Raw genomic sequence first — 16117 nt, 5'->3', positions numbered from 1 at the left:
GATAAAATAGAGCTAGTACAAGATTACAATCCTTGAAGGAGAGATGTGAGCTAAAAGCATCACCAAGTAATCCTAACTCTAATTCACCAAGAAATAGCACTCATGCTTATCTGTGGAGAAGATGAGATGGAGTGAAAACTCTAGTGTTGCTAACCCTAGTTGGAACTTGGCCTCTCAATTCACTATGTAAAGTTTTGGACCCTTGACACTAACATGTAGTTGTCTTTTATAATACAAGGCCAACCACTACAAGTTGTACCCTTTGGTTATTTCCCCTATGAGCCGTCCTTTATCTTATCCCACCTACTCCAAACATATTCCTTTTATTCATCGTACCACCAATCATTGGCGCCAACTTATATAACTTAACCATTAAGCAATGATAATAAAGCGTCTAATGGGTTCATACTATTGTACGACCCGACTGGAAATCCATGGCGCTACATCTTTTCATATCCTCAGTGAAGCATCCTAATCAACGTTTCTGCTTCCCAGATCTCCAGTGTTATTCTTCACCCTGTTCCATTAAACATCCAAAACATGCATTACTAGCTCAAAATGATTAAATAACACTAAAAACTAATTAAAACTATAATAAAATCCTAAATATGCACTTATTATATGTTTTAGGTCATGCTTTCACTCAATTTCTCGTTCATTATGGAGAATAAGTGCAACGTGATAACCAACTATTTTGCCGGCTATCAAGAAGCTTAGGACTTTATCATAGAAAGATTGAAATATTCAACAAATTCTGCTTATGGGTTGATTCACTAGCCGAGCCTGCATTTGCCTAGTGAATCTGGCAGAACTCATAATGTTGAAAATTGACATGCCTCCAAGATGAAAAATGATTTGCAGCATTGTTTTTTAAAACTTATTAATGATTAATTGAATATTTTAACCATATATTTATAGTGCATTAACTATATAATTTGTTGTCAATTTTATGCTCATAATTTTACCATTTAAATATATTGATCAATTTTTTTTTTAAAATTAAATCTATCGATCGACATAATACATACTCCATCCGAAATGAAATACAGACAAAAATGATAGTTGAATGAAATATAAACAAAAATGGTAGTTGAAAAGTTGATGCATAAGGTTAAATATTTAGTCTACATACATCAACTTTTCAACTCTCACTTTTGCTTATATTTCATTCCAAAATAAATACTTATATAAATATGTATTATCAATTATTCCTTTAATAAAAAACGTATTATCCATTACTAACGTGAATATTTTTTTTTTTTTGAAGAATAACTTGAATATTTTTATCAAGTACTATATTCAAACCCGTGAAACACATGCACGGGCTTTCCACGTAATAAATGAGGAAGTATCTTATAAATTGGCCCATATGACGATTAACAGGTTATTCCAACCCTAATCAATTTTAGGGTTTTTTGGAATCTGAGTTGGACGAAAACTGTGTTCGGGTTTTCGTTTGAAAGAGAAGATGAATATTCGAGTTGCAAGTGATCCGGAATATTTTGACAAGAATTGGAACATTCTACAACATGCAATTCGTGAGATATTCAAATGCTACCACAACGCTAGGCATCTTAGTTTCGGAGAGCTTCACAGGTTTTTTCTCATGATTCCCATTGTTACTTCATTGAAAACTTTGTCTTCGTTTCATCATAATGTGCTTGTCTTTTAAGATATGTAGTTGTAGTAGTTGTCGCTTGAATTTGTTTAGGGTTTTTGAAACGACCAAATTGGTGCCTAATAGAGCTAATTTTCAGAAATATTTGGAATGTTTTATGGAAATCTATGAAGGGCATGCACACGACAGACACACAAGTAACAATTTAATAAAGTAGATTAATTGAATATAATTACATATTTCGGTGTCGTGTCAAACCCATGTTAGATACCTAACAAGCTTTCAATCAGAAGCATATAGTTACATAATTCGCAATTAGCATTGGTAAGTACAAATACTGTTCACGGTACGCGACAAATACTCTTCGCGGTACGCGACATGTTTGGTAGCATGAGGATACAAAGCTTCGGTACACATCTGTTCGTAGTGCCCGTACTACCAAATTTTTTATCCAATAAACGTCTTTCATACTACTTGATACTGTCTCAGCTCCGGCACTCAAAATCTCCTAATATTTAATCAGTATAAAAAAGTAGAATTATTATAATAGCCAGCTGCAATAAACTAGTGCCTACTTACCACAACATTTTTTGATATACCCTTTTCTTTCATTTCTTTCATCAATGTTAGTTTGCAAGAGATATTCTCTTTCTCTAAACTTCAAAGAGGTTTTCTGCAAAATCTATTTGCACCATCGGAGATTTTCCTTTATCTTTTATCTTCTCCTCAACCTTTACTTCACCTATTCTTCAAGATGTAGGTCCAAATGATGGTGGTGCCACGAGGTACGGCCTCCGCATCACCTCACCTCCGTCTTTACGGTGACCGTTGCGCCGGTGGTTGTAGGAGGTTGTACCAACACAGCTCACGGTGGTGTCTGGTTTTCTGGTGGAGATGGTTTGCGATTCACGGCGGTTTTCGGGGAGGTTTTGTGAGTGTTGGTGTTGGCTTTTGTGGAGGTGCTAGTGGTGATTTGTGGTGGGGGATTCAAATCCAGATCGGAATATGAAACCAGAGCCGGATCTGGATCTTCAATGATTTTTGTTTAGGTGACCATGGACAAACTCTTTCCCTCTCTGTTACCGGCTTTCTAACATATCTTCTCTTCCCCTCTCTCTAAGTGGTGGTCAGGTGGCGGTTTGTTGTTCTTTTTTGTTTGTGTGGAGGTGACGTGATGGTGGTGATAGGTGGTGGTGGTTGTGGTGAATGGGTGGTGGCTGGTGGTGGACAGGCAGTAGTGGTTCGTGGAGACTTGGTGGTGGTGGGTGGTCGTAAGTCGGTGGTGGTCCGGTTCGCTACTGTTTCTGTTTGTGTGGTGGTGACGTGATGGTGGTGATACGTGGTGGTGGGTGGAGTGGAGAGGGTGATGTGTGGGGCCGATATGTGTGATCTGTTTCCAACGGCTGAAGGTGTGGCGTTTTATCTTCCATTCACGATTAATCCTCCTTCAACGAACTCCCGGATCGTTTGTTGTCGTAAGGATCGTGATGGTTGTGGTTGTTCACGTCGGTGGTCGTGGTGCTTCAGATTGTGCTTGTTTGGTGGCAGGCATTCTGGTTGTGTTGTGGTGGTGGTGAGGGTGGCTTAGCGTGAGGGATTGTGGGGCTGTATTAGTGAGATTTGGTGTCAGAGCGGTTTGCGGATGGGAGCGATATAAGGGGATGGGTGTTTGTGGGGGGTGATTCCTTTTGGAGGCTGACTCTATTGCTCGGGTCCTTGTTCGTCGTCACTAGCTCTCATTTTTTTTTGTTGGGTTGTTAAGGTGTTTAGCGTGTTTGGAGGGTGCGTGTCCATTGCGATGAACCTTTTCCTTTTGATTTGCTTGTTGTTTGCACCAATCGCATATCGCATATCATGTCCATCGTCTTACATATATTGTGCTGGTGTCTGGTGGGCCGGTTATTTTTGCTTCGAGATCGGGAGTAGTTGCAATCCTGTTTGACTTGATATGGTGTTCTCTGGTGTACCGGGGGCGAGGGGTGCCCTGCTGATTTGGTTCTAAAGTTTGGTGGGCCGATCACTTTTGATTCGAGATCGGGAGTCAGCTCTTTGGCTTAAGTTGGTTTTTGGGCTTTTGTTTTGTGCTCTTTCGGTGGATCGGAGGTCGAGAGGTTGTGGAAGCTGCATGTTCATTTGGTTAGGAGTTTTTCGAATGTGGCTCAGCTTGGGTGTTGAAGTCTGGGAGTTTTATTTTGAGGGGTGTTCTTTGGGGGTGAGTAGTGACGATGGGTGGTTGTGGATACTTTGTTTACAATGTTTTGTTTCTGTTAAGGTGTCCGTCTTAGGTGGTGATGTGTTTTGGTGAGTTTATCTTCAGGGGCTTTGTTTGGTGGTTATGGTGTACCGTCTATATGCGGCACCATTTGTATCTTGTTTCGTCCATACCCTGCGTTTTGCGGGGATGACGTTTAATAATATTTGCTGATTAAAAAAAAAAAACCTCTACTTCACCTACTTATCCCAGTTAGCCTCGAGGAATTATAGGAAAATTTGAGCGAACCAATTCACAAAAGTACCACGAACCAGTACACAAATACTAGTTCGTGGTTAATAGCATGTCAAGATAATTATAAGACTATGATATGAAGTGTCGGTGCTATATAGATGAAAATTGATGATGTTTTGTCCTTTGGTTTTCAAATGTTATGCTGTTTTTTTTTTTTTTTTTTTAACTGTGCTTGTCTTATTAGATATGTAGTTGCAGTAGTTGTCATTAGATTTTACTTTAGGTTTTTTTGTAATGATCAAAATGGTGCCTAATAAAGAAACTTTTCATAAGTATTTGAAAGAACTTAGGAAAGTTGATGATGATACGGATGCGATAAGGACATGTCGACATTTCTAAGTTGCTAATGTTAAAAAAAACAGGACTCCGATACATACATACATGCTCATGAGCTTGTGTACACAAAAACACACATAATTTTCTTGTAGGGAGCGCACGCGCACATATACGTGTGTGCAATATGTGTCGGAGCAAAGAAAATAAAAGTTTTTTAAGGACAATTTTCTAAATAATCTGACACGTGTCGTGCGGGGTTATGGGACATGTCTAATCATTGGAGTGTTCGTGGTCCATAGATGATGTATATTGCTATAGTTTTCAGCTCATTTAACAAGTTGCTTATTGTCATAAGCTGCTTTCAGATTATGCAGAGTTTACCCTCATGTCCTCTTTGATTAAAGAAATATATTATATATGAGGTCTTATATGATAAACACTTGCTGAATAATTGTTTCATTAAGATAATTTATCTAAAAGTTCCCTGTTCTCTTTTCCTTTATTTCATATTCAACAGAATATTTGTATAATGACTGGTGTGCATGTTCATCTGGCTGCTTGCTTATCAAGTAAGAGGGTAGAGATTTATTCAACCGAATTGAATCAATCTATGAAGCTTCAATTTTGTATGCAATTAAATTGAATGACGTTGTCACCTCAAAAATAAAATAAAATTGAATAACGTTTGATCAAGTCGCTCATGTTGAACAAGTTGCTAATTATACTATGGATTTGCTAATAATATTCATTGATTAGGAAAGGGTCGATGTTAAGGATCCAAATAAGAATTTTATTTGGAAGGAAAGCATTTATTACATTTTTGTATTTCTGATGTAAGAAATGCTTTTTTACCAATAAAAACAGTTCCATTGTGATAAGAATAATGTAAAGCTGCTATTGCTAATATGGCTAGGACATAAAAACTTTGTTTACGTCATTTGAGGAGTTTTGGTTTACCACCTATAGAAAAACTTTGGATTTTATCCTTGTAATTTGAAGATTCGTTGATTATGGACCTTTGGTGAATTTTGACCGTAGATAGATGATATGACAGGAGGTAACCCAAAATTTGCTCAAATTATTTGGGACAAAAGTACACCATTAGAGAGAGAGAGTAGGGGTAGCAACTATAGTAGAAAAGTTGGTAGAAAATAGGCTTAGATGGTTTGGACATGTAGAGAGAAGACCCGTAGATGCCGTTGTTAGAAGAGTAGATCAAATGGAGGAGAGTCAGGTTAAAAGAGGTAGAGGAAGACCTAAGAAAACCATTAGAGAAACCATTAGAAATGATTTAGAGGTCAATGAGTTGGATCCAAATATGGTTTTTGATAGAACACTATGGCGTCATTTGATCCATGTAGCCGACCCCACTTAGTGGGGTAAAACTTGGTTGTTGTTGTTGTTGTTGTTTGTATTTGGGACAAAAGTACCTTAAATTTTGAAATTTAATGCCAAGAAAGGTCCAAAACAAAAAAATATTCAAATTACAAGGTTGAAATCCAATTTTTTTTAGGGTAAAACAAAACTCGTCTAAATAGCAAAGGGATAAACACCATTATTAAATCTTGTGGAACACAAGATTTTTGACACATTTTACATGAAATTTGAGTTAAAATGTTACAAGTTGTCATTGGACATTCATTATTGTCCTAACCTTGATTTATTATTTCACACAAAATCTAAAATCATGAATCATTTTGGCATATAAGATGATTATGCCAGCTATATAAACATTTTCCCATGGTTATGTGCATATCAAATGGATGTTGTATTTTTTTTTTCTTCCCCTTTCCATCATCGCATAGCGACAAATTTCAGTTTCTAATATTTTATTATCTTTATTTTGTGGATACAGACATGCTTATTACATGGTTCTTTACAATTTTGCTGACAAGCTATACTCTGAGCTGGTTGCTACCATGACTTCCCATGTCAAAGAGATAGCCAAATCTGTTGAAGCCACTCAAGGAATTTCCTTTCTGGAAGAATTAAACACAAAATGGAATGATTATTATAAGTCGTTACAATTGATTAGAGACATTCTGATGTACGCGGATAGGACTTATATCTCAAGCACTAAAAAGACACCTGTTTATGAACTTGGTCTGAAACTGTGGAGAGAAAATGTTATTTATTCAAACAAGATAAGGATTCGACTGTTGATTACGCTTTTGGAGCATGAAAGAAGGGAGCGTGCTGGGGAAGATGTTAATAGAGAACTGATTAGAAATCTATCAAAGATGCTAATGAATTTATAAGGCCCTTCTATTTATAAGCAAGAATTTGTGACTCCGTTTCTGTAAGTTTTAGCTGAATCTTACAAGGTTGAATCCAAGAAATATATTGAGTTTGTGTAGTTGCTTTAGTTGGAATCCTATTAAGGATACATGTTGCAATTTTAAGTGCTTCCTAGTGTTATTCTAGTAAGTTATTATAATTAGCGATCATACTTCTTACCATATCTGTAAGCATTTTGTTTCGCCTTTCAACAACATCATTCATAGTAAAATAACTTCATATAGTGTGTTGTGAGAAAATAGTGCATTCCTCTAGGAATTTAGCAACTAGTCTTGGACGTTGTTCACTTGAATCATCATATTTTATTTTTTGATCAAAATGAACCAACATATCTACCACAGTATTCAGCACCACGATTAAATTTGACACTTTATTCTTAGGTTACATTGATTCTCAACTACGGCCTTAAATTTTTTGAACATGTCCAGTGACTTTGCCCTTTCATGAATGAGATAAATGTAGCCATATCTAAAAAAATTATCTATGAAAATTATAAAAAATTGTTGACTATTTCAAGCAACTATAGAAAATGACCCACAAATATCGCATATCTAAAAAAGTTGTCTATAAACGTTATAAAAAATTGTTGACTATTCCAAGCAACTATTTAGAATGACCCACAAATATCGGTATGTATACGTTCTAAGACATCTAAAATCCTATTGGCCTCAAATCTCATTGTATAGGTTTGTTCCCCTATTACGCAATTGATGTAAATATCAAAATCTCAAAAAATCAGTAGGTCTAGAATTTCATTTGACACAAGTCTTTCTATTCTCCATTTCTCTTGTGTCATAATGCAGCCAAATTCTCATTGACTTATTTCCTTTTTTATACCTCCTATTATTAATTGTAGTATTTCATTAAATGAAGCAATTGTGTCTATCAAACAAAGATTATCGTAACCTAGTAAAGGACCAGAACCAACCAATGTTGTATCTTGAAAGAAACTAAATTTTCCATATTCAAATGAACAAGAGAAACCAAACTTGCCCAAAGCAGAAATAGAAATTAAATTTCTTCTAAAAGACTCTACGATAAATGTTTCAAAAAGATCCAAATAAAATGCATCCTTTGACAATTATCTAAACTTTTGAATTGCATCAACTTGAATTGTATTCTTGTCACCAATTCTTCTCACACCCAGACTGACCCTTTCCCTATTGACCGATCATATGCCTGATGGATTTCCAAAGAGGCCTCTTTCTATGAAAGGCCAACGATGGAAACACATCGTTGTTAAAGAGGAGAAGAGGAGAAAGAAGAGGGTGTGAGAAATTGTAAGGAAATGAGCCTATTTATAGGGAGGGAGAGTAAAAAAAGGGTGTGAAAGCCATTAATGCAGTCAAAAAAACGTGTAAAAACGCGTTTTTTTTTACTTCAGCAACCTTTGAAAACGTTTTCTTTGTGGTGCAGACCACCGGCCAAAACTTTTGGTGCAGTCCGAAATATATAATCCTGATTATACATGGATTCCGGATTACGTATTCCGGAAAAATAAGATAATGGGGTTTACCAAAGGGAAACTTGGGACTTTGTGTATGGTGAGGGTTTGGTTCGGATTTTAGAATCCGGATTGCTTCAGCATTGGATTCTTCTGTGTGGCCCACATTGCACCGACAATTTTTGTGGTCCACAACACCCAAATACCTCTATAAATAGGGGTCCCTGATTTCATTACAATTAAACTACATCAGAAAAAAAATCATGGAATTCCCTGGCTTTGATCCAAACACCAAGCTAGCGGCAGTCTACTATAAAGAGACCATTAACATTTTTGTCATTGTGCTGAGGATCTTTGTCATGCTGCCGCAAAATAAATTGCTCTCTATGTGACAAATAGATTGCTCTCTATGTGCCAGCATGGTGAAGATCCTCAGCATGCTTTCAAAAATATATAGATACTCCTTGCTGCCTCCTTTATAGATAGATAACTCAAAAATATCAAGAGGTTTCTATGAGTTAGATTTTGCTGTCTGCCAGATGAATCCTCTTGAAACACCTTGCCTTTCTTCATTATGTTGCAGATCTAACTCCAAAGAAGAGGTTCTTATGAACTTGATCATGTCGGCCAGCCGATCGTAACATGTCAGTTGGTAGGCCGGCATGATCGAGTTCAAAAGCTCCTCTTCGAACACCTTCCTAAAAGATTCATCATTTCTGTTATTATGGTTTTTTTAACTGTTTATTTGTCTTATGTTGCTTCTATTTATGTTATTTACTTTTGTTCTATTTTTTTCCAAGGCATTCGCAACAAAAACGATCCAAATAGGAGGGTCTGGTGCAGTTCGGACTTTATAATCCGGAAAAACTTCATGCATTCCGGATTATAAAATCCGGAAACCCTCAGTAACATTTTGGCCAATGACATTTCACCAAAGGTTAGGCCGGTTAGTGGAGTTTGAATGCATTTTTTGACGGTTTTGAATGTGAACACATTTTATTTGACTGTGATTAAGACCTATGACTTATATAAGGCTATAAAAAGGCTTGGATCTTCAACATTTTCCTTCATTCTTCTTCACCTCCTTTCTTACATTTTCTTCAATTTTTTTAAGTTTTTTAGGTAGCTTTTAGGAGTGTTTGTGGTGTCATGGTCATTGTTGACCGCTCATACGACCCCTGCAATTGCATTGCAGCTTATGCGGGGGTCGTATAAAGGTCAACAGAGACCCTTGACATCAAAGAAAAACACAAAATTTCATAGCGTATGCGTCCTGGTTTTAATTCCCGGAAACTCTTACAATCTGGTTCAAAAAACGAAATCCGGACCAGGGATATTATAGGAATTTTTGCAGGGCGCGCGAGAAGGCAGCAGGGTAGAAAAAGTAATACTCTAACTATTTTTAATATCAGCCCAACCCAATTTTTCAATCTAAGCCCAACCTAATTTCCCAAACTTGGAAACATTGAGGTTTATGTACCGTATGTAATTTGGTATTGTGAATTTGAGTAAATTTGGTACCATTTTGAATGAAATATATAACGTGTGATTCAAAGAAATGAACTTGGTACTATATTATATATATTGATGTAATCGGTGGCTATATACTTTTAAAAAAAAATTAACTATTTTTTTCATAACAAAAATTGGGTACCCATGAACCCAAACCGAACAAACCCATTAAGAAAGAATGTATAAGTGAAAGAGAGAGAAAAATGAAACTTATTCCAACGTGAGTAACGTTTTGGACCAACTTGAAACTTTTAAAACGTAAGGGACCAACTTGAAACTTTTAAAACATAAGGGACCAATTTGAAAACTAAAATAAACATAAGGGATCAAACATACAATTAAACTTTTTTTAATGTTGTTCCTATTGTAATTCTATTGCACAGGATCTTATATATGTTGTGTAATAAGTGATGCATTCATACACAAATATTTAAGCTATGTTTTTAGTTATTTTCTTTGTATTTGGAGGCAAATAAAAGGTCGTTTAGAGGAGTTGTCAATGATTTGAAGAATATTTTGTATTGTTTTGAGTCTTTTTAGTGAGAAATCTTGTAAAGTAGCAAAACAAGAAATCACATCAAGGATATGAATAATGAAGATCAATGGTTATTAGAAGGTTTTTGAAGACAATACAAGTTGGAGAAAATTCATCCTAAGTTCCAAGGCATTTCAAGACCTTTATACGCATATATCTGTGAAAAAAATGTAGTGTCACCATTATACGCATATTAGTGTCACCATTATACGCATATATCTGTGAATTTTTTTTTTTCAGTGTATTGATTTGAGAAAATCAATATAATAAAATTTTAGAAACTCATCACTATTTTTTCAAAATATTAACATTAACATAGTGTTTATATTAAATATATTTTTTTATTTTATATGTAAAACACTTTTACATCTGCGGAAGAAATTTTTTATGTACTGATATGAGAAAGTCATTATGATAAAATTTTGAAAACTCGTAATTATTTTTAAAATATCAACATTAGTATAGTGTTGCTATTAAATATTTATTTATTTTATTTTATATGTAAATTATTGAGATTTATAGATTAAAAGAGATAAAAATAAATTGTTCTTTTGTATTTATATTTATGGTATAAGAGATGAGAATAAACTGTTTTCCTATATTAATGGCATAACAAAGTAATTTATTTATTTGTAAAATGGTCATTAGACCCATAAAATTAAAAATTATAAATTTTTTTGAATAATAAAAAATTATAAATTTAATTGAGGTTAATTATAATTCTTCAAAAAAAAAAATTGAGGTTAATTATAAATCCTTATTTATTAATTTTGTTACGTCTGCAACAATTAACCTAATTTTTTCCCGCTCATTTGCTTTATTAGGTTTGCAATTACTAGAACGCCGACCCGTGCATCGCACGGGTCTCATGGGCCGGAATAATTTGATACATAATAAAACGAAGAATTAATTAAGTTTTTAGTCCCTATAAATATATCAAATTTCGTTTTTAGTCCTCATAATTTTTTTTGATAGATTTTGGTTCCTATAAAAAATTTCAGCACGTAGTTTTAGTCCCTATTAAATTAAAATTTGTTTAATTATGCTTAAAATTTTAAATTTTTTAATGATTTTTTACATACTTGTTTAAAACATTATAAAATGTTCCTTCGCTTAAACACATACTAAGCAAAGGCAAGCATACTAACTTGGTTTTGTCAATCTGTACTTTTAATTTAACCTGTGAATGCGCAGGATCTAGTTACTCAAGCCAAATCAGTATTGAGTTTTCTTCATCAAGCATACCAACTTGGTGAATGACTATCTAACATTCAGAAAAATATTAACACCTTCCGGAGGTAGATCTAAAAATAAATTTCGTACATTTAGAGGTCGAAGCGCTAATAAAAGACAATGATAATAAATTTTTGAAATAATACTTATGCCAATGAATAAATTTATTTAGGTGGACTGGAAAAAGTTTCCTTAGCTAAGTAAATATAGCCGACACAGCAACTTGAAGAAATTTAAAAACCAAACTGTAAAAAACTAAAGGAAAAAACACAGATTATTTAATGTCTGATTTATGCAGATTGAAGAAATTCAATAACAAAGCAAACGACTCCAGCATTCGAGCAAGCTAAACATCTTTGCCGTCCTTGTGCTCAATTTTGACACGAACAACTCTGGTAGGTTTTGTGACCGACGTCTGGCCAGCTTCATCATCATCAACAGTCACAGAGTCAATGCTATTAGAGGACCTCTTAGCACCTGTTTTGGTGGTTGGTGCGTCAATTACACATGTATTGCTGCATGAGTCCTCAGCCTCTGATACATCCTGCAGACATTGGCGACAAACAATTTGATCAATTGTGTTACGGATTAAACCTTTACGGACTCATGAAAGATTAATGTAATAATTACCATCTGAACATTTGAATTGTTTGGCGCAGCACCATCCACACTAAGCTCAACAACAGATCCATCGTCGGGTTTCTATCACGTATACATCAATAAAGGAAAGCAATTAGCAACACGATTCTTCCTTTATGTGCATTATTCTATAACAATTATAAAACCGTAATATCAGTTATGTTCTACCTTCAAATTATACTTAAACATAAACTGCTCAATAACACCAACATCATCAGATGCCTTCTTTACGGCATAATTCCGATACTTCTTTACGACATTTCCTTCACCAACCTCAACCTTGAAAAGAATTTGCTTGTCAATCAACACATTAAAATCAGCAGGATAATCATTGCCTACTGCTCCCTGCTCAAAAATAATAAAATGGTATTACAAATTTTCGTCGGTAGATATACCTCATATATAGACCACACATTTATACAATTATATAATACACGACTACCTCATCACGTTCATTGATCAAGTCTTGCACATTACGCCCAATAAACTGGGTCACCTGGCGATCAAAAAGAACAAAAGTAATGGACCCTGTGTCAGAAAGCTTGGGGGGATAAGCTGAAGTAGAGATAAATATGAAATAGTTGTTTCGGAAAAATAGGGTTATAGATAAATATGAAATAGTTGTTTCGGAAAATAGAAGAGATAAATATGAAATAGTTGTTTCGGAAAATAGAAGAGATAAATATGAAATAGTTGTTTCAGAAAATAGAAAAGATAAATATGAAATAGTTGTTTCAGAAAATAGAAGAGATAAATATGAAATATGATCAATGGCTAAAATTGAATGGCGCCAAAATGTGCAAGATCCAATGGCTCAGAAAAGTGGAGGGAAAAATGGGGGGAAAATATTAGGGTTTGGGTTAGCTTCAGGGGTTAAGCTTTAGTAAGTAAGATATAATACACGACTACCTCATCACGTTCATTGATCAAGTCTTGCACATTACGCCGTATAAACTGGGTCACCTGGCGATCAAAAAGAACAAAAGTAGTGGACCCTGTGTCGGAAAGCTTGGGGGGATAAGCTGAAGTAGAGATAAATATGAAATAGTTGTTTCGGAAAACAGAAGAGATAAATATGAAATAGTTGTTTAGGAAAAATAGGGCTATAGATAAATATGAAATAGTTTTTTCGGAAAATAGAAGAGATAAATATGAAATAGTCGTTTCGGAAAATAGAAGAGATAAATATGAAATATGATCAATGGCTAAAATTGAATGGCGCCTAAATGTGCAAGATCCAATGGCTCAAAAAAGTGGAGGGAAAAATGGGGGGAAAATATTAGGGTTAGGGTTAGCTTCAGGGGTTAAGCTTTAGTAAGTAAGATTAGGGTTAGGGTTAGCTTGGGGGGATAAGCTGAAGTAGAGATAAATATGAAATAGTTGTTTCGGAAAACACAAGAGATAAATATGAAATAGTTGTTTAGGAAAAATAGGGCAATAGATAAATATGAAATAGTTTTTTCGGAAAATAGAAGAGATAAATATGAAATAGTTGTTTCGGAAAATAGAAGAGATAAATATGAAATAGTTGTTTCGGAAAAATAGGGCTATATATAAATATGAAATAGTTGTTTCGGAAAATAGAAGAGATAAATATGAAATAGTTGTTTCGGAAAATAGAAGAGATAAATATAAAATAGTTGTTTCGAAAAATAGAAGAGATAAATATGAAATAGTTGTTTCGGAAAATAGAAGAGATAAATATGAAATATGATCAATGGCTAAAATTGAATGTCGCCTAAATGTGCAAGATCCAATGGCTCAGAAAAGTGGAGGGAAAAATGGGGGGAAAATATTAGGGTTAAGGTTAGCTTTAGGGGTTAAGCTTTAGTAAGTAAGATTAGGGTTAGGGTTAGCTTGGGGGGATAAGCTGAAGTAGAGATAAATATGAAATAGTTGTTTCGGAAAACAGAAGAGATAAATATGAAATAGTTGTTTAGGAAAAATAGGGCTATAAATAAATATGAAATAGTTTTTTCGGAAAATAGAAGAGATAAATATGAAATAGTCGTTTCGGAAAATAGAAGAGATAAATATGAAATAGTTTTTTCCGAAAATAGAAGAGATAAATATGAAATAGTTGTTTCGGAAAATAGAGGAGATAAATATGAAATATGATCAATGGCTAAAATTGAATGGCGCCTAAATCTGCAAGATCCAATGGCTTAGAAAAGTGTAGGGAAAAATGGAGGGAAAATATTAGGGTTAGGGTTAGCTTGGGGGGATAAGTTGAAGTAGAGATAAATATGAAATAGTTGTTTCGGAAAACAGAAGAGATAAATATGAAATAGTTGTTTCGGAAAAATAGGGCTATATATAAATATGAAATAGTTGTTTCGGAAAATAGAAGAGATAAATATGAAATAGTTGTTTCGGAAAATAGAAGAGATAAATATGAAATATTTGTTTCGGAAAATAGAAGAGATAAATATGAAATGGTTGTTTCGGAAAATAGAAGAGATAAATATGAAATAGTTGTTTCGGAAAATAGAAGAGATAAATATGAAATATTTGTTTCGGAAAATAGAAGAGATAAATATGAAATGGTTGTTTCGGAAAATAGAAGAGATAAATATGAAATATGATCAATGGCTAAAATTGAATGGCGCCTAAATGTGCAAGATCCAATGGCTCAGAAAAGTGGAGGGAAAAATGGGGGGAAAATATTAGGGTTAGGGTTAGCTTTAGGGGTTAAGCTTTAGTAAGTAAGATTAGGGTTAGGGTTAGCTTGGGGGGATAAGCTGAAGTAGAGATAAATATGAAATAGTTGTTTCGGAAAACAGAAGAGATAAATATGAAATAGTTGTTTAGGAAAAATAGGGCTATAGATAAATATGAAATAGTTTTTTCGGAAAATAGAAGAGATAAATATGAAATAGTCGTTTCGGAATCCGAAAATAGAAGAGATAAATATGAAATAGTTGTTTCAGAAAATAGAGGAGATAAATATGAAATATGATCAATGGCTAAAATTGAATGGCGCCTAAATCTGCAAGATCCAATGGCTTAGAAAAGTGGAGGGAAAAATGGAGGGAAAATATTAGGGTTAGGGTTAGCTTGGGGGGATAAGTTGAAGTAGAGATAAATATGAAATAGTTGTTTCGGAAAACAGAAGAGATAAATATGAAATAGAGTTGTTTCGGAAAAATAGGGCTATATATAAATATGAAATAGTTGTTTCGGAAAATAGAAGAGATAAATATGAAATAGTTGTTTCGGAAAATAGAAGAGATAAATATGAAATAGTTGTTTCGGAAAATAGAAGAGATAAATATGAAATATGATCAATGGCTAAAATTGAATGGCGCCTAAATGTGCAAGATCCAATGGCTCAGAAAAGTGGAGGGAAAAATGGGGGGAAAATATTAGGGTTAGGGTTAGCTTCACGGGTTAAGCTTTAGTAAGTAAGATTTAACCTAACAAATTCCATCTAAAAAATGCATTGCACACCAATTTCATTCCTATCCGTTTGTCTTTGTTTTTTTGAAGAAAATACTTTCTACCATATCAATGATCTTACGGGTTAAAGATTATTTATTGGTCTCTATTATAGTCGAGAAAACCCGTGCGACGCACGGGTCAAAAGTCTAGTATTTTCTTGAGAAGATAACTACTTCAGTGTTTATACTCCATCCGGTTCTTAATATAATAAGAAAAATAAAAAAAAAACATCAAAACCAATACAATCATTAATTGTTACAATTTTTAAATAATGTTTTTACAAATATACACTCGTAAAATTTTATGAAATAATTAAATATATCCACTAGTATTAAAATGATAAACATTAAATGAGGACTAAAAAAGTCTTTTACGCATTAAATACATCTTAAAAGTTGTGACATTTTCTTATAAATAGAATCAATTTATTATATTTTTTTAAAATTTTCTTATATAATGTACAGGATGGAGTAATAAATAAGTGAAGGAGTATCTTAGAAATTTGTAACAAAAAAAAATCTTAGAAATTGTGGCCCACAATTAACAAGTGACTGACGCGTAACATACATGTTGTCAAATGAGGCCAAACCCTTCTAGTTCTAGGTTATATTCCAA

At 34.0% G+C, this 16117-nt stretch overlaps 1 protein-coding gene and 1 pseudogene across 1 annotated transcript; one reads left to right on the top strand and one right to left on the bottom strand.

Moving 5' to 3' along the window:
- Window positions 1–1461: 1461 nt before the first annotated feature.
- Window positions 1462–6796, top strand: LOC146921474 (cullin-3B-like; annotated as a pseudogene).
- Window positions 6797–11945: 5149 nt separating this feature from the next.
- LOC146921473 (uncharacterized) lies at window positions 11946–16071 on the bottom strand. Its single transcript, XM_085711318.1, has 4 exons — window positions 16059–16071; window positions 12504–12616; window positions 12230–12406; window positions 11946–12124 (listed from the first exon to the last, which is right to left on the bottom strand). Exons 1-4 carry the CDS (start codon window positions 16069–16071, stop codon window positions 12011–12013), a joined length of 417 nt encoding a protein of 138 aa, XP_085567444.1. The 3' UTR covers window positions 11946–12010.
- Window positions 16072–16117: the final 46 nt, after the last annotated feature.

Source organism: Medicago sativa, chromosome 5 (assembly GCF_051527215.1).
Source record: "Medicago sativa cultivar Bolivia chromosome 5, Bolivia_mono, whole genome shotgun sequence".
Classification (NCBI taxonomy): domain Eukaryota; kingdom Viridiplantae; phylum Streptophyta; class Magnoliopsida; order Fabales; family Fabaceae; genus Medicago; species Medicago sativa.
Note: the sequence above shows the minus strand (reverse complement) of the source record. Positions and strands in the feature narration are given on the sequence as shown.

Bases quoted from the DNA above. Each gene is read 5' to 3' on its own strand.
- LOC146921473 (XM_085711318.1), bottom strand. The intron at 12,407-12,503 runs GTAGTCGTGTAT...ATTTTTGAGCAG, and splicing joins TGATCAATGAACGTGATGAG to GGAGCAGTAGGCAATGATTA. The intron at 12,125-12,229 runs GTAGAACATAAC...TATACGTGATAG, and splicing joins TGTTTAAGTATAATTTGAAG to AAACCCGACGATGGATCTGT.